The sequence below is a fragment of the Dermacentor albipictus genome, chromosome 1 (genome assembly GCF_038994185.2).
Source record: "Dermacentor albipictus isolate Rhodes 1998 colony chromosome 1, USDA_Dalb.pri_finalv2, whole genome shotgun sequence".
Classification (NCBI taxonomy): domain Eukaryota; kingdom Metazoa; phylum Arthropoda; class Arachnida; order Ixodida; family Ixodidae; genus Dermacentor; species Dermacentor albipictus.
Genome location: NC_091821.1, coordinates 125,616,822 through 125,637,077, shown reverse-complemented (window position 1 = coordinate 125,637,077; position 20,256 = coordinate 125,616,822). Strand labels below are relative to the sequence as shown.

The 20,256-nt window shown below is 39.1% G+C and overlaps 1 protein-coding gene across 3 annotated transcripts in view; it reads right to left on the bottom strand.

Moving 5' to 3' along the window:
- PH4alphaEFB (prolyl 4-hydroxylase subunit alpha-1) overlaps positions 1–20,256 on the bottom strand; it is a 116,582-nt gene that overhangs the window by 26,838 nt on the left and 69,488 nt on the right. For all 3 annotated transcript variants that reach the window (XM_065451156.2, XM_065451158.2, XM_065451157.2), the window contains one exon: positions 974–1,042. In XM_065451156.2, coding sequence (XP_065307228.1) covers positions 974–1,042 — 69 coding nt within the window. The remainder of the gene's footprint in view (positions 1–973; positions 1,043–20,256) is intronic.

Genomic DNA, 20,256 nt, shown 5'->3' with positions numbered 1-20,256 from the left:
TACCTGAACCATTACAAACCCATATAAACCAGTTAAAACTGGTTCCTACCATAATATTTTTGCTCTGGGACAGAACCTGAGCCGAACTGGAAAATATGCAGTAGCCTGAGCCTGAATCCAAACTGAACTCAAAAACTTTGGTTCAACACCCTGCCAAATGTACTCGTAATAGGATGAACTGGTCACTCTGGTCAATTATGGATGTACGATAATATAAAACTCAGTGTGGGCTGTTTGAAAAAAAGAATGCGGAACAGTTGTCATTACATATGGTTGTTAATTTATTTTTCAACGACCACCTTAAGCACTTTTATTATTTCATGCTTACACACTCAGCATTGAGATAAGCAATCTTTATTTCAATCAGGCACATGCATGAAGCAGGCTTGTGCCATTTAAGTGCAAAGTTTCTTGCCTTGTACCAGCCTGCTATGAGGGGTAAATTTGGCACTGGTGGAACTTTAACAGATGCAACTAAAAAGCTACAGAAGCTATTGCTATTATTGGAGTGTAAGCTGGAAACTCATTGTTGAGAGCAGTAAAGTGCACTGAACCATGACAACATATATATACCTATCTCAAACTAATTGGTAGCTATTTGACTTTTCAATATTATTAATAACACCAAGATGTGTGAATATGTCAACGCTTACTCAGCAATACGCATTGAACTGTTGTTTTGCTCCCCCCAGTCTAGTGCAAAATCTGAGTCTTATAAGGTGAAATGCTTCAGTGTATACTGTAATACAATACTGCCATTGCTGCTTTATTTTCCTGTCTGCCTTTGTCAAAATATTTGGAGCACTTATAAGAAGCTTTCTTAAAATGCAAAAAAAAACATTGAGATAGAACTTGACTGACGGCATGCACCTATAGCGTAACATCTTCCCATCCTGTGGACTCTCGTAGACAATATTATTAATACATGATACATATTATATCATATAAATACATATCATATTATAAGGGTTACCTTTTCTGGCCAAAGGGTCAATCTCAGCTGAGGAAAGACTGTTGCACCGCCAGCAGATACATCACTCATCTGTGGAAACATGGGGCATTGAAATAAGCTTAAATAAGTCAGCAGAAAAAGGTGTGGGGTGAGGAGAGAGTGCAACAAAAAAATGAAGGTTTACAAAGCAAATAGTAGTGCAAAATGAACATAAGAAAAACAGGCATGGAAACTAGTAGTTCAATAGTTTAAACACTTATATTTAAAAAGTATCAAGTATCATCTTTGTCAACATGCATAAAGTTCATTGTAATGTTCTTTTCCTTCACATTTCATTTCCTCTTTTTTTATTATTTTGCTACACCACCTGCTGCAAGAATTTTTGTCATGTTGTTTAACCTGCAATCTGACACTTGCTGTGTGCTTATAGGTGATTAAGCAATTGTGTAAGGGAACACAAAGTGCATGTAAGTCATCATTATTGTGTGCTAAGCTTCTTTTTAGTTACTATTTAATTTTATATATGTCATGCTGACTATGCCTGCAAGGAGTTTTAGAATGGAAGTTTGAAATCACCAAAAACTTTAGTTTGTACTGCTATCGGCATGATTCATATGTTGAATTTAGAACAGTGTATGGGACAAGGACAGATGTCTGTCCCGTGCAGCGCTGTTCTAAATTCAAGATGATCAACCAACAAGTCCACATTGACTATACCAAGATTCGTATGGTCGCATTATATCAGTTTCATAAAAGGAAACGCATTGCTCCATATAGATAAAACTGAGTGACAGAATGCCATAGGTTGAGACAAAACTGGATACAATTTCAATGCTGCTGTAATAACAAAGGCAAATATGTGAACAGTAAAGGATGTGCCTGATGGCAGAACTAGCACTGTCTATGAGTCACTGTTGGAGACAGACGCATGTGCCATGTTTACATAAGTGGATTCTGCTCTGATACTTTTACCTGTTATCTTGTATATCAGTTTTCACAACCTGCAGTGTCTGCAGCACACGCATCATATATGAACTCTGGATTGTTACATATAATTAATGATATGATGCACCACCAGCATCTTGATTTTGGTTTCAATACAAAAGATGATCAACTCTGATTTGGCCAACCTAGCTCATTATTCATTAGCTACACAACTGCTGACAGTATGGCAATGATGAGAGCAAATGCATAACAATGCAGTTTAGCATGTTTTTAGCTTCCCATGCAAATAGCTGCCCCAGCTGTATTGATGATACTCTGCTACACAATCAGCTGCAGTGGATACAATGCACATACCATTTCAGCAGTTGGGTGTGAGGAGTAGCTTGTTCCCGTGGGAAAGGAGCTGAAATGTCTTTTAAGTTGAATACATTTTTTACCTTCTTGTGTGCTGTGCGTATTATTTATTACTATGATCTTCCGCAACCAGATGGGATTCTATCAGACCCTCAATTTCATTTGAGAATCCTTGTAGAAAAATAATGGGCAAGAATATCAGAGCCAAACGCCTACACCTGAAAAATGATTTGTGAGTGACAGACTAAGCTGCTGGCTGGCTGCCCCTACTGTTTATCTCCTTTACAGCAAATGCATGCATGCATGCAAAAAAAAGAAAAAAAAGTTTAGCATTTATTAGGTCATTGTTACCCATAGAAAATGTTGCAGCAATAAAATAGCAGCCAAACTTGGAAGGAACACAGTCTTTAATATACTGTATCTGTTAATGCAGGGGAGCTGAATATTAATTCAACAAAATTCATGATATCAAGTATTTTAAAATCCTGTCATGTTGATATTCTGGAGATTGCTTGTTTATTCCAATTTAGCAAAGCAACATTAGGCACCAGTTTTGATTTACCAAAGAGCGAGTCAGAGGAGTAAAACATAGGTTTGTTCACAGCACATTTATAAGGAGCCAACACATATGTAAGCACTATGCATTCCATGTTAAGAGTTTGAATTTATCAGGTATGTATTGAAGTTTTCAAGGATTCTATTCACACAGCCAGGAATTTCCATAAAAACCCACAGTAGCAGATGCAACTTGTACCGTTGACTTAAAAGGCCCCTAAATAACCACTGAACTTTTTTGACACATTTCAAATAAACATGTGCGTCGTGTACAGAATGCTATGACCATGAATAAAGGGAAAATCAGACATCCACCCGTACGTAGCAATTGCTACAAAGGAAACCCATACGGGTTCCTCGAAAGATATAACCCATACGGGTTCCTTCTCTCCACCTTGCGGGTTTCCGCAGAACTACTACGTCAAACACTTGCCTTTGCTTCGTGTTGTCGACAAATTCGACTTCGCCCTCCCATCTGCTAGCCGCCTGGTTAGCTCAGATGGTAGAGCGGCTGCCCCGGAAAGGCGGTGGTCCCGGGTTTGAGTCCTGGACCAGGACGAATTTTTCTTCAACTATGAAACGTTTCTTTCGAGGAACCTGTATGGGTTTCCTTTGTAGCAATTGCTACGTACGGGTGGATGTCTGATTTTCCCTTTATTCATTACTTCTCTCCACCTTGCGGGTTTCCACAGAACTACTACGTCAATGCTATGGACAATCATCTTTAGGGAATGCAGCTGAGTTACACGGTGCGGTGACACCACAAATTAAAAAAAAATCCTGTGCTCCTCTCCTGGCTTTTCCAGTGCCTCTTGGCACATCGTGATGTCAGCAGGGTGCTCCAGGTGGCGTCAACAAGGTAATGGCTGTCGACTAAACCTACAAGAACCTACGAATTCCGGTTCATCGACTAGCCTGCCACTATGCAGTTGATGGCAGTCGTATGCCTGCTCTTCCTAGTTGGTGTTGCTTGCTTGTGCATGCACATGTTACGTGTTTTGCTTTGTAATTCGCAGTGGCACATTGCTAGTGTTTCAAGTACGCATTTTCAAAGAAATTTGCAGAGTCTTGGTAACCAGATGTAGGTGGAGATGTAGGTGGCGTTTTGAAACAAGGAACAAAAAATGTCACTGTTTCACCTGAAAGGCGAAGCATTGATTGCAATAGCAAATTATTAGACAGCTATACGAAGTAAGGATAGCAGTTTTCTTGGCCGTATAAACTTGTAAACATTCGTTAACTAAATTAACAAGCATGGTGTCATGAGTGCACAGGCAAACATGAACACATGTGACTCGATGACTGCGAACATTCGCTGTCAAAACACTGGCATGACGAAGAGTGGCAGCAGCAGTGAAAGAATTGCCCTTTGTGCTGCCTCTTGCTTTAACGTGAACTAAGCAGTGAGAACACAGTGTACATGAAGCCATCAGCCCTCAGCACGCATGGACTCTGTACCCATTGCAGATTGCTTTCAGGATAGGGCCCGCATGGCCATGCTCAGCCACGCTCAACCGCACCATATGCAGCTGTGCCTAGAGTAGAACACCCTGTCTTCCATCGTGCCTTGTGCATGATGGAAGACGGCGCACTTCCTTCTCACCTTCCTCCCTTGCCTGCACAAGATTGAGCCACCATGCTCCTTGGCTCATCCCTGCACTTTCACTCACACCGACACCATATGGCACCCAGCCATGATGTTATTGCACTTGGACTTTATACGGAACATTATGGTAACACCAAAGGCGAAAATAAGTCTAGAGTGTCCATATAATTGCTATAGCAATAAAAACATGAATGTGATGTTGATAATGACGCAGCGTCCACATGCTATTTAGAGGAGTTTAGACAAGTCACAGCGCGAAGAAGAGATCGCTTTAGGGAAGAGACGCAAACGAGAGGGAGAAACAAGTGGCGACCGGCATTCTTGATAATCAAACACCTGTAACTCTGCTTTTACAGCATCATTTTCAGAAATTCTTGAGGTTGCATGTTCGTTGTAGACTCATACATAACTGGCATTAGGTAATGAATTTTTGACCTCGGGGGGTTGTTTAGGGGCCCTTTAATTTGTTTAGTAATTTAGAAATGCTAACATGAACACAAGAATGCTGGTCCCATTTATTGTTTCTGTGTGTGTTTCTGCATTCAAGGTCATTCAACTATTATTTTGCTACATGAAAGGCGTAGAGCAACACAGTACAAAAGGAGGACCCAGGTATTACCTCCAGGATGATTTTCTGCTAGAACATGTGTTGATAAAGAATGTATAATTGGTAACAGGTATAAAGCATTAGAATAAATAAATGTATACATCTCGGAAGCAAACGATGCAAGAAAAATAACAAATAGTTCGACATAATCATACAGGAATGAAGAGCTTTTTTTTTTTTTTTCGAAGCTTAAACAATTAAGGGCACAAGTAACAGCAATAATTTAGTAAACAGAATAGTTATACAAAATGAAGATGCACAAACAAATATATGCAGCAAGAATGAAGAAGCAGAGTTAAAGACTATTAACAGAAATCATGTAATGTAATTTCTTTGTAGGACATTCTCGCTGGCTAGTTGGTTCATACCTGACAAAAAATTGAAACTGCAAAAAAAAAAAAAAGAGGACAAGCGGAAGGAACTGTGCTCGTGGTGTCTTGTGTGTTCCTTCCGCTTGTCCTCTTTTTTTTTTTCCGCACAATTTTAACCTTCCTTCGATACCTTTGTAAAAGCCGCTTTAGTGTGCAATAGAAAACACTGCAACTGTGATAGTCTAATATTTACTGCTAGAGAATTTCAAAGTGATAAGGGTAGAACAATGGCTATCATTTTACCGCTGTTATGTTCACTTTAGTAGTAAAAGGTTATTTTTGTTTTGAAAAATGTGCATGATTTGTATTATGAAGATGTGTTGGGGTAACTAGCTCAGTGGGAATGTAACCATTGTGACTTCAATACTGTAATAGACCTAACTTAACTTTGAATGTGCAAATTAATGATAGACTGTCGAGACTGCAGTAAACAGGACGTTTGAGACACTATGTACAAACTAAGAGCGATAGTTTAAGATGTCTGGTTTCAAAGGTTGGTGAGGGAAGACAGATGTGCAGAGGCAGTGTTGCCCGATGATTAAAATCAGTGAGGCGACTGTTAATGTAAAGTATTTTCAGAATATAGTGCTGGAACAACACCTTGCTTGAAGCAGCATACAAGTACCAACGTCAATATTCTTAGCGATTGATTTCATGTACAGTGAAACCTCGATATAATGAGTCTCGATTTAACAAAAATTCTCGACGTAATGAACTGTTTTCTATTCCCACCTTAGTTCAATTAAAAACCATGTATTTTTTTCGCAATTTAACGAAGTTTTCGGCCCTTTCAAGCATGTACTTGGAGCCTGTACGGCTAGTAAATCTTGCAAAATACTATAAAAATGTCAGCTGAGGAAAAAGTTATTTCAAGGGTCCTTCCACATGAAAGGTTTGAGTGGCAAAAACACTGTCAAAGCACACGCAAGTGCCGGACGCGGTAGGCAGGAAACACCTCTGTGCTATTTTTCACGGTAAACAACTTGCAGAGGCCGTGGGGCGCGTGGCAGCTCACAGCACTCGGAGAAACACAAGAGCTCAGTGACAGGCAAGTTGAATAATCCAAGCGACTGATTCTCCATGACGTCCTTATACGCTGCCAATGTGCATTATCTGCCCTCTTCTCCTAGCGCATGTCCATGTGTGGACAACGCGCCATATCTGGGAGGTAATCTCTCTGCGGCAAGTGCAAAGGCTGGGCTAAGACGGTTGGTTTCTTGATGCGTATTGGGTTTTTGTGCATCTGATGTTGGCAGTCACATAATCATAAGCTTCTAAGACACGGTGTGCAAAGCGTTCGCTCATGTTGCGACAGCTAGCTCATGGACATCAAGTGAGATCTGTTCATGTTTTCCTGAGCACACATGACGTCAATAAAACTATGAACCTTGAATGAAAGAATTCTGGGGCCTTACGTGGCAAAGCCATGACTTGATAATTAGGCACGCTGTAGTGTGGGACTCCGGATAAATTTTTACCAACAAGGGTTTAATGTGCCCCCACTGTAAGGGACATGGGCGCTTTTGCATTTCGCCCCTCTCGAAATGTGGACGCCACGGCTGGGATTTGATCACGTGACTTCGTGCCTAGCAGTGGAACACCATAGCTGCTAAGCCACGGCGATGTTAACTTTCTTATATTGAGGTTATATATATTATAGAATTTCAATATACTGAGGTATTATATATTATGTATAGAATCAAGTACAACACCAAGGAAAATGACAGAATTTGATAGGAGAATCGCACAGCACAGAATCACAATCCTCGTAAAGTTTGGGGGTTATTGAATAAGTTTCTTGGGAAATAATGAAATACCATGAAGCTTGTTTTAGCAGGAGGCTCACTTTTCGTAAGCTGTTACAATACGATGTAACAATGTTCATGACTATGGTACTTAACTCCACAAGTAAACTGTTACTATTTCTACCACCATGAAATTCCGTGATGTCTGTGTAAAGGATGCAATTAGAAAATTTGCATGCCTGAGCCTATTATTGAGAAATTGTTTTATGCTATGAGAAACATTTATTGGGGCTAATTTTGTTGACAAGTTAGTACAAAAACCAAATTGCTGAGGCATCAAAGATTCAATTTTGTTTATTAGGTGATTAACAATGAGCTTCTCAGTTACCTTAATAAAAGATGGCACAATGGTTATTAGATGATAAGTAAAACATCTTGATCTCCTTTTTAAAATATTGGTGCTTTTTTATCTTGTTTGACAGTCAAAAAAATGCCTGTGCAAAAGAACTGTTAATAATATTAAAAAGCGCACGATTGCTCACATGCAACAAGTTTGAGGTGCTACTGACTTCTGGCGATGTGTTTTAAATAAAAGGAATGAGGCTAATGGGAGAGCTTAGGCAGGTTATTTACCAGCAGTGCAGAGATTCTTAAAAAATAATTCAGTGAATGCATTGGCTATAACTGTAAGATTAGTTAAAATGTGAGCACTGTACAAAAATACCATCATATTGGCATCTAGGTGATCGAGACATAGAAATTCCTTAATTAAGTACATACCAGTTTTGTCTCCTATCATTACCATTTTAGAGCACTTTGTTCAGATAGTATTTGCTTTTACCCTGTTTAAGTAAAATGGTGACAGTTTTGAGAACCCTAGAGGTAAATGGTTAGAGTTTTACTTTTTTATAAACATTATCTATCTTTTTCTAACACTTCATAATAGTCTGCTGGCAATAAAGGAATTTCAGGGGTGGAGTACCAACACAATATGGAAGATATGGGTGTGCATGAGGTCACACTATCTATTAGTTTCTCTGGTAAATTCTTAAGGGGGATGCAAAACTAAATTAGCTATTTTCACCAGAAAAATGCATTTTTAAATTTTGTCCGTTTTGGATTCTTAAACATATAGAGAAGCTCTTCAAGTTTGGTGATTATCTGTGCAATATAAGAGAAGAAAATGAGCTTTTTTTACTTGGCGGTGGCATGCGTTTCCTGTTGAAATCCCCTACGAACGTTGTTTTCAAAATGTGGGCAAAGAGCAAGAGAGGAACCTAACGCAAAGTCAATTCACTTGTTAGAAAGTTTATTTTACACACTTTCTAGCGATCAGAGGCCTTCTGTTGAGAATAATGAAACATGTATGGAAAGAAAAAAAAAAGAAAAGGAAAAGAACATTAAAAAGGCTCATTTATGGCCACAGCAAGTCCATATTGCCAGCGAAAGTGAAACTGGAGCTTGGATTGGTGAAAATGCATTTTTCTTGCCCACAGGACTTTTGTGCCCAGCCCTGTTTTCATTCTCATTGGTGCTGGACACCTTCGCATTGCTCTGGATTTTTCTGCTTGTTCATTGTGATCGGAAGGTGGTCGGCACTGTGGTGGATTGGACCCACCACAAAGTCTTTGACGCAGCAAAGCTTTGAGGCGTGAAAAATCACCACTAAACAGAAGCAATTGCTATTGAGCAGCCTTGAATTGAAAGAGAGGGACTCACTCATGCAGCTGGGGCGTTCAATTGGCCACCGTTGCTCAGAGAATAAAATGGCATGTGAATCTTTGAATGGATTTTTCTCAGTTTGCACTTTTTGGCCAATTCGTAGCTTTAGGAAAACTACCGTTTCGAAACCTCAATGATAACTGTTTGCATGATTATTTTTATGCTGAAAATTTGTGAGGAACAAAACTACGGATGTCATTAATTTCTAAATTGCGAAAAAGAAAATGAACTTACTTTTAGGTGATGCGGTTTTACAGAAAAAAAGCTCAACATCGCAAGCAGCTATCCTGTAATATAAGGGCATCCAGAAGATATTTATTCAGAAAAAAATTAATTATTTTAACAATTTTTAAATTTATAGTTTTCCTAAGGTGATACACTCATTTGCCCAATGGGACATGCAGAACTTTTTTTCCATTTGCACAACGGTAATAAAATTTACTACATTTTATATTGTCAATAAGACAAAATATCCTGCAAAATTGTGTTAAAATCGGCAAGTTGGTTCAAAAGTCAACCTTTCAGCCACACATCTCCTCTTAATGCTGCATATACACAGGGTTCTTTGTTGACGTCCAGTAACTATGTTATGCCATATCAATAAATTTTACAAAATCAAATCAATATCTGTTTGTTACTTTGTTACATTTGGATTCAGCACTTAACAGGAGAAATATAGGATAATGGTCCATAAAATCAAAATGAACTACACTATCACTTTAAGTAGACATGTTACCTATTGCTAAAGAATAAACACTCATCAGACAATCCAATAAGTATTCCAAGCTCTGTTCAAGGAAACAATTTATTGGTGAATTGAGTTCAATTCATTCAGGAAGCATTGGTAAGATACAATGCTCATAACTACAGGGTATGGGCACAAGCTCTGGGATTCACAACTAATGATGAACATTAAGGACTCTGCTGTAGTGGTGCTAAGTTTTACTAAACTAGCTCAACTAAATTATGTGTTATTCGGCACTGCTCTATGAACTATATAAAATGACACTCGAGGCACTTCAATCACATAATGAAGCAAGTATCTCCCCCGTATGGGCAGTTTGAAACAGTCACACCCATTTATAACAAGCATGAAGGTCATGCAGGATTTGTTTTATCATAGTTGGGTGTTCAGAGTTATCTGGCTTTACAGGTTAAAAAATGTATCTGAACTTTAGTTTTAATGACAAAAAAATGGCAATGCAAGTTTTCTATTTTCAAAACAGATTACAAGACTATGGTTTCTACATTGTTAATGAAATTTAGAGATCTCAATTTCAATTTAGTTCCATAAAAATGGAGGAAGAACAAGTTTTAGTTGCTAAGCTAGACCTTTACAGCCAATTACTAGTTGGTTCAGGCAATCATGGATAATGTACTATTGTGCTCAGTATGAGCTACAACGCGAGAGTGTGAGGCAAAGCCCATTCCCAGGTTGGACAGTGGCATCAATTGGCACCTTGTTACCAACCTAAAGGGAGAGGGTTCGCTGTTCTTGTTTCAAACATCGTACCTTCATGCCTGCTTTCACCTTCTCTCCCAGCCTAGTGCGTCAAATCTAAATCTCACAAAAACGATAAGGACACACGGTGACTACTTTTAGTGTGAGCTATGTGTCAATCATTGTTCTATGCACTTTAACCGGTGAAATATTGTAGATAAGACACCGCAAGTTTCCAGTGATGTTTATATTGCATATACTGTGGTTGCATGCAGAAAGAGGGAAAGTAACAGCAATAATTTTTAGGTCATGGCAAACGTAGGCGTTGAGCGGTACTATAGAAACCTTTGTGATGGCCACATTGAGGGGCGATAAATCAAGCACAAAATAATGATGTAAGAGAAGTTTTCATTTTCACAAGCACGAATGATACCCAGCTCGCATAAATGATGGCCACTGGTCCATTCAGATTATTTTTGTGAGACAAAAATTCCATCCTCAAGCCTGGGAGAGATGGCAAAAGCAGGCGTGAAGGGACGATAGTCAAAACAAGAAAAGTGAAGTTGTAGCTCATACTGAGCGTGATCGTCTCACTTCAGACAGCAGTATAACAAATGACTGAGAAGTTGTACATATTTATTTTTTTTTGTGAGAACTTCCATTTCTTTCACCTTAAGAAAAGTTATTTAAAATGGTGACCTTTGCTGATATCTCAGCTGGTTTTCTTCTTATTGTCAACAATGAAAAACCTAGCATGCTGGACATCACACTAAATAATTTAAGTTTTCCATAGTCAAGCCTTCAGGCTCAAACTTTACTGAAAAGTAATAATATGCTTGAAGGTGACAAAAAAAAAAGAAGAAAAGAAAAGGAAAAAAAAGGGGGGGGGGGTAGTGTCAAAACCTGAGATTGCTAACCACATTGGTTGTGTATACATACTAACCTTTTTATTGCTTCTACTGGCAAGTGAATAAAATTTGAGGAAAACAAAATCTGCGTGAGAGAGCGATGCGAGTCATGCATTTTTTCCAACAAGGTTGCATGTGTTTGTTATTACACATTACTGCATTACAAATAAGGAACATTACACATAAGGGAGCACTTGTCAGTAAAATGAAGTATACTGAAGCAGACAGAGGCTGAGTAAAATGACAGGAAGAGAAGCCCAAAATAGTGTGGGTCCTGATTTTGTATGCATCTAATCTTGCGGGTTTTCTAGCTTCAATTAGCAGTCAGCGATAATTCCAGCTTCTGTGTTCTGCTCTCCATCTTTCTCTAGTTTTAGCAACTTCAATCATGTAAAAGGGCACAAAATTTCTAATATAATTTTATTAATAATGCTGACACACAGATCACCAGCAAGGAGTGTTTTTACCAGTGTATAGGGTACCAATAGTTGCTGAGAAAAGATTCAATAGCACAAAATTCACAATTTAAGACATGGCTGGAGAAAAGCTTATGTATTTGCTCAGGCATAAAGCAGACAAGGGTCATTATCAAAAATATCTGAAATTAAAAAAATTGTCCAAGGGAAGTTGTACTACTAGCATGGGATTTTGTATGAAGATGTGTCAGCGCCAAAACTTCTCATGAAATACAAGCTAGGGACATTCAAGGCGACATTCGAGGCGACATTCAAGGCGACATTCAAGGCCAGGATGTTAATGTTAACTGACCTCTTGGCTGTATATGCACAACTAGCTTAAAAGGTCAAATAAAGAATGCAATTAGAAAATTGTATAACATTAAGCAGTCATTTTATCTATGTATATCCTTACAGCAGCCTCCACCTTTGCTAAATCGCAAGTGGGCATGCTCTTACACAAGACCAACATGCATGGTCGCTGTCCGATTGATGTTGCCAGCATTAACAGAGAAGCATTTTGCAAGGCATAGTACTGTCTGCACTTCGGGGATGGTGAGTTATGGCTCCTAGGTGTCTTCATTATCAGTCCTAGTGCCATACAGAAACCCAATCTGTGCTGTGGTGCAGGCATATTTTATGCAGTCTTCACTAGTCAGTGACTCATATGCCTCCAATTCTTTTCAATAATCAGAAATCTATATCATAATCACTTAAAACTTATCCAATTTTTTCTCTGCATTGAATTAGAACTGTCTCAATTCAGCTAATGTCTTGAAGAACTTCACTGGGCTTTTTATATTGACATGAATTATTGGTGGTGTGAAACAGCACCTCCAAACAGTCTATGATTGCTGGCAGCTTGAAAATGTACACTGTCATGCTGACCATGAACAAGGTGATGACCATCCACATATGAATGCTGCATCATCAGTGCTTTTAACATAACTGCCAGTACTTGTAATCTAAGGTCGAACAATTTGCTCTAGAATGAGTAATACAATATTCAACATCTCAAGTTTGGCGCCCTTGAGACATCTTAACGCTGTCAAAATCCTAATGATCTGATGTCAAATAAGCAAAAGTGACACAAATTCCACACAAAAGAACAGTGACAATGGTATGGGCTGTGGAACCTGTACAATTATATCCATGGATTCGAGAATAGTTGAACTGAAATTAAAGTCCTCACACCACAGACACATTTAGGCCAAATTATTCTTGATAGGCAGACGTTTAACAGTAGCTACAGCAACTGAAGAGCACCTAAATGTTTGTCCATGTTTTATTACCAGCAAGGTCTTGCACCACACGAGCAATTAAATAGTGGCACATATGACTATGCCTCTGGCTGCAGTATTCATATGCAGCATCTACAACACTCGGCTCCAAAGTGCATACTTAAGAGGGATGAGGGGTTATAATCACAATTATCTCCAGAAAAATGCATTTTCTAATTTTGTTTATTTTGGATTCCTAGACATATAAGGAAGCTCATCACCAAGTTTGGTTGCAATCTGCACCATAGAAAAGAAGAGAAATAGAGAAATAATTCTCATTGAGAGCACCCGCGAGCGCTGTATTTAAGACACGGTCACAGAGTGGGCAAGAAACCGAACACGGAGTGAATACCCATATTATAACATTAGATATTTGGGCGTTCTAATCATGGGAGACATTCCATCAAGAGTACAGCAGAGTAAAAACTAAAAAAGTAAAGCAAAGTAAAAACAAAAAAGAAAGGCATAATTCTGCCTGCGGTTCCCTTTGTCTGCGAGGATAGACAAGGGCACTGGACTGCTCTAAGGTTGGAAAAAAAAAAGTGATGATTTGAAAAAACTGCTGCAGAGCAGGTTTGAATTGAAGAGGAGGGGGTTCAACCTATGGAGCAGAGCATCCTGATTAATCATTTTCGGTATTAAAATAAAATAGCACATTCTGAAATCTTTGCACCAATTTCTTTCTGTTTGCACTTTTTGGCCAAATTAAACCTTTGGAAAAACTATCTTTTCCAAACTACTTTGTCAAAATGTGCTTCCAAAGTAGTTTCTAGGCTGAAATTTTGTTAGGGACAAGATGAGGTACCTTTCATATTTCTAAATTTTTATTAACACAAAAGATTATTACATATCTGACATATAATGAACAAAATTGAACTTGGCCTCAAACTGATGACATTGTTTCAGAAATGTCATGATAAACGCGTGACTGGCCTTATTCTGAACTATAACGCCCCTAGAGGTATGTACCGAACACAATCAGTGTGTCTTCATTATTTCTGAAATGATAGTTTTTCTAAGGTGACATGTTTAATTGGTCCGTATGAAAGCAATAACTTCTTTTCTATTTGATCTGCATTAATGAAATTTAGAACATGTACCTAAAGCGAGATACATAAACCTAGTAATTTTTTATATATATCCATGCAACGGTTCAAAAGCTAAGTTCCAGCCCCACAAGTGCTGCTAGACAAAAAATATAATGCACACACACACACAAAAAAAAAACAGGTCCTAAACACTATCACATAGTAGTGACGGCGAATAATACAGCTGTAAAACTGTGCATGGCAAAACTAAATTCTTATCGGGTGAACTTTTGCCCACAGAAACAAGTTGCACTCAAAGCACAGCAACAGCACTGAACACGGTCGTCGCTCGTCGAAATCTGATCTGCCGGTCAAGCTTGTTGGCTTTTATACACGAGTCATTGAAGGTTCCAGAGTAATTGGAGGTGCCCGCGTGTTTTCTAGAAAGTTCTACACAATTCGCGTCGCACATACAATCAGATTACACAAGCTTCGGTGACAACAGAACCATCGTTAACATTCAAGAAACTTCCGATACATGCGGGTGCGTCCCGCGCTGAGTGATAACATTTGTTAGGCGGTAAAAAGTGCTCCCCCGTAAAGACTTGTTTAAGTCCACATGTCAATACGTCCTGTGGGATCTCCTTATTAATTTCCCAAACAATGTCCCCTCAAAATTAAATGCTTAACATGAAGTTATTTCTTTTTTTAGAGATGATCTTTTCTTTTAAATTATTTATTGTATCCTGAGTTGGAAGGCTCCTCATTCTGTCTTTGATTTGTGACTTTTGTAGAATCAACCTTTTCAATATTTATGTTGATGTTGCTACTAGTGGTGCTTAACATATCTTGTACATAACTTGTGTACTTTCTACATTTTTATGCATTGTTCAACTTTATGTACCTTTCTCCCCTTATGTTTTCCCTAAGGCCCCAATTTCTAGGCCCTTTGGGTAAACAGATAAATAAAACAAAATAAAATTTTCTATGTTGTTCCAATTAGACCTGTGTACACTTGTACTGTTAAATAAGTTAAGAGTGCACCAAGTTCTTGTGTTTTAATCTGACCAGCATCCTTCACAGTTTCCTTGCACTTTTTTTTAACTTTACACACGCAAACAAGTAAGGAAATACAAGTGGTGTAAGGAGTAAATAGCTCGACTTCTTGCAAATATTTCTGGCTAAATATTTGTTGTACACATGCTTCAACATAAACAGCCCCCCACCCCCCTTCTCCCTTCCAAGCCCTGATGGCCAAACCCCTTCCCTACTTTTCCGCCCCAAAATCACCCCTTTTCAATGTGGTGGACCTGGGATAAACGAGGTCTGGGCTTTGGTAATGCTTACTGCAAGGAGACATCACAATGTACAGAGTGCGGCCTTTCACTCCTCCGTTTGCTTTATTTATGTTATTGTTTCCTGTGTTATACTTATTACTTCTAGAGAAACCAGTTTTTTTTTCTATACTTATTTGGTTAGTTTTGTTTTGGGACAACATTGTTGGGTCCCAGGAAATGTTTATGTACATGTTGCACACATCCTGAAGTTGAAATAAACTTGAAGAAAGAAAGAGAGGTTGAGGGAGTGGAAGAGGGGGGTCTGCTGCACCATCCACAAATTACACTTCCGAAGCCCCTGGCTGAGGCATGCTCCAAGTGTACCATTTCTTGTTCAATGTCAATGTTGATTTTATATGCTGGTTCTCATTTACATATACAGCCATTCTTTGACTTGACCTTCTAAGTACTTGTTTGGCATGACACAGTTAAACAAATACAATTGAGCCTGCTTATGCTAAACTTCCCAATTTTGAATGATTGCTTATATCTAACACTAGGGACATCCCCATGAAAACTTCATGTAAAAGCGCAGGGTTTCTAAGGGCTTAAATTGAACACTACCCACTGGCACATGCAATACATTGAACTACTTGCAGTGGCACAGTACATGATGTGCCCTTTTATGATGACCCTTCCCAGAGTTACTGTGGTCGCTTCTCATTGCAAGGGGCGTGCTGAAGAGAAACTCAGTGCTCTACTATGGGCCTATCAGGCCTGAATATTGCTTTAATTACATTGCAGCATGCAGGATAACCAGACACATTTTTACTCGCAAGTTATTGTCTTCCTCATACCACTTTCTTTCCACCTAGATCTGCCTCTTTCTGAAGCACAGCAACCAGCGGTGTCACAAGCTTCACGTGCTTAGGAAGCTTTCATTCAAACATGCTGCACCACTTAGTGCAGGTGCGTGCGTGCTGCACACATGATGCAGCACCTGCACTAATGCACCAACTGCAGATGGTGCAGCACATGCAGCAGGGCTGGACCCATGCTACATACACCTGCACTAAGTGGAAGGATCATATTCTGCCCATAAAACAAATCTTACAATGTGATCTCTGGGTGCCCTGTAATTGCACAATTACGTGCCACTGCAACATGTGAATGCGCAATAACACAAATGTGTGCTAGCTCACACTGAAATGCTAAAATGTTTTGCATACAGTGTATAGGCATGCTATAGTGCATTGCATACGACGAAAAAAAACTGCTGGACAGTTCACTCTCTCTTGGGCTGGAATGATGGTGTGAATAGATAAGCCATTGTGAGATCACCGGTGGCCAGGAAAGATGCTATATGTTCCTTTCATAGTTCACATGACAACAATGCACTGCATTTTCCTAATTCTAGCATGATCTTTCATTCAAAAGAGCAGAACTAAAAAAAGCCAGTGAACAAGCATTGATAAATAAGGAAAGCAGCAACAGCTTCATTGCTGCTGCTGAACACAAGCTGTAACTTTGACTGCATGGCATGGGCCACTGTTGCCAAAGCAGCTGAACTTGTACACAAAGTGCAGCCTGCTGTATATGCCAAAAACAGCATGATGCATCAAGCATTTTGAGCTGCCACTGGCACTGAAAAGGGAGCAGTCCGGCACTCATGGTGTGAAAGTGGTCGTTTCTGCATGCGCAGCACAGATGCCACTATCAGCAGCAATACAAGATTGAGCCTAATTTGCTTATCATTAAACTATGACATAAATCTTTGGTCGAACAGTTTTAACTGAGTTAATTCTTGAGGCTCAATGCTCAATTGAACATTGAACAATTGAAGCATCAGTCACTAGTGTCGGAATAGCAGAAACATCGGTGTCTAGTGAGCAAGAGCATTTTCGGCACAGTTCCAAGCATACTATCTTATTTGTATGAACGTCAACATATCTAATGCTAGTTATCAGAAGTAAAAGTATCACCAAAAATGATCGTTTGAAAATACCACCCTTGCATGAGACTTTCTTTGCCAATGTATGTGACATATAAAGCTAGGAAAATTAGGATTACTTAAAGAACAAATTTGAGCATGCAGCATGGGTTTTCAGCAGAATATAATGTAAGCAACACAAACAATTCAACACAGTGATTGTGAAAGCTGACATACAATACAATAAATGTGGTCAGGCAATGCAGAAATCCTGCGCCCAGTACATAACCACTGAACCAATGACGATTGTCTACAATCACTCAAAACCATTCTTGTGAAAATCAAGTCAGAGCATACGATATGCTACTTGTCAGTGTATTCATACAGACATATACATTATCACAACAAATGATAGCCTAACATATCAGGACATTTTCCATAAGTTGCCTGACGGCGACAATTGCAGCTCACATAGTCACAGCAGTCTCAGCCCTTGGTACTCATCAATGAAACAACTGTAGTAGATATCTGTGCCTCTTTCAGTGTGAAATCAAACAGCATTTCTTTTAGTTTTCAAAATAGCTATAAACCAGGGTTCAGTGCTTTTGGTTTTTATTTTCCAAAAATTTGGCATACTTTTTTTTTGGCTTTCATTTCTATTGGACAATTTGGCTTTTTCGTTAAATATCTTTTTCTGGATGGACTCTCATTTGGTTATCTTAGTGGATAATGTTTCGAGTTGAGCTTGCTGTTTATTCATTTATTTATTTTTGGTTCAACACTGTATTTGCATTCAATACACAACATAACAAAGTTCAAGTAGCAGTCAAACAAAAGTGTGCCATGTGGCAATGGAACTATGTAGTAACTATGTATGTAGTGGGTGTGTTTGATATTCGAACACAAATAGAATACGACTTCATCTGTAACATTACGCGGGTACAAAAAGGACTATGTAGATACAACCCTGCATTAGCACCAGTGAATACCCAGTTCATCCGCTTCAGTGTGACTGCCAGGGCCCGGGCCAGCGCTGGGGCAGGCAAAATGGACACCAATAAGAAATAAATTAAAGATTGCTTTGACCTCACCAAGCTCCTTGCATTGGAGCACATGTAGGCTCACAGCTGCGCACCGATCACAATCTTAACCTCTGGTAAACTTCGTACCGACCTTTTTTGTTTAAAACAAAATCTCAGAAAAAAATTATGATGACGGCTTTCTTTTTTAAAGCGGAAAATGCTGATTCCTATATATAATAGAGACAATGACTGATTTCTTTAAAAGCTGATTTTTCAGACATGCTTGAATTCGGATGCCTTCGCAGCAACCCCCCTCCCCAGTACCTGATAGAGCTAATGTACAAAAACGTCTGAAATTTTGGGAACTGAAACCCTTCGCCACCCAATTTTCCAGACTTCTTGCCATGACCACAGGTCCGAGACAGCATTACCAACGCCAAAATTTTGTCTATTTCACTGCCTCGAACCAGTGCTTTTGCGTATCGACCCACTCAGCCATAGTAGTCATGTTGTGCTGTTGTAAGGCCTAGCTGCTTCGACGTCTGCTATTGAGCTTCCTGCTGTTCGGTACCGTGTTTTTCGTCTGAAAGATTTTCCACTGTTGGCAAAGGCACAGATTTCGCCTTCGTCCTCCTCACTGATGGTGTCCAAGTGTGGAAAGCATGGCAACGGTCTAAAGCATTGCACAATGACGGTTCCCGAAAGCTTTGCCGCAATACAGCAGTGTTACGCGGTCAAGCATACATAATCCATTGTGGTGAAGCATACAAAGAGTGCGAAGAGGCCACTGCCACAGGACATAAAATGTGTTCCTTAAATATACATGTGCGCACCTGCTGTCTAATTTCACAGCACTGGCAACTAGATACCTAATAATTGTACTGACGTGCCTTTAGAGCTATTTTGGATGTGGATGTGGCAATTTGAGCCCATGAGGGCAGTTTAAGGCATGCATTATTCATTATTTTGGACTGCCTGATTTTTAGGACGTCTTTGTGATCCCTAGGGAGCCCGTAAAATTGGATGTTGACTTATTATTATTGTCCTACCCTACCTATCTGCACATCCCTGTTTCACTGTTTCTGCATTGAACGGCTGTTTCAGAGTGGTTCATGAATAGCTTAATTTTACTCTACACTACTGTACATGTACTGGTTAAGTTTTTGTAACTTGTAAGGTGCCAAAGCTTAGCATAGCTCACTGAAGTATTCCTTTCTTTTAATGGTAAAAACATTCTGCGGTGAAATAAAACTCAACTAATTTTGATTTGACTGAATCAAAACTAGGGGTCAGCACCACATAAAAAATAAGCGTGCAAATGCCAGATAGTGCATTATTTCTGTAATGCATAATGGCAAAATTGCATGATGTGGTGTCGCATGTATGATATTGTGCATGTGATACAACATTGTGCAACTTTTTACATATAGAGAATGTTCTCCCTCTTGATTAAAAGTCTTGAATGATGAAAACAGCAGCAGTTAAAAAATTGAGTTTCGATGGCACAAGATCCCTACACCAGCCGCTAGAACACCTCTGATTTTAACAGTATGAATGTATGCCTTGTGTCAAAGCATTGTGTGTATGTGTGTGCATTCGTATCTTCTAGTGTCCAAGTTCCTGCTTGCACAAATGGAATACCTTGTCCCCCAGCAAAGCTGTTGGCCTAGTCCAAGCCAACTGGTACATGCCAACAGTATTTGAATGACCTATATTATCCCCGACTGAAGTATACACATATGTGAGGAAATAAATATTTTAAAAATTTCGTTCTATACTTCAGATATGAAAACTATGAGATTGCAGAAAATTTTGCTGCTTTAAGTTTTGCTTTTTTATTTCACACTAAACTAAAATTAATATCATTGCATGAGACTAAGCCACCTAGCACTACTGCGAAAGCTATGTCGAATGGATGGCGAGAAAGAAATCTGTTGCTGTCTACAGTCTGTCATTTTTAAAGTGTTCAGTCATGATACTTTGTATATGCACCGTCAGTGATGCATGCGTTACATAACTAAAGACATCCTGCAAACATGCAAGCAGTCTAAGCATTCC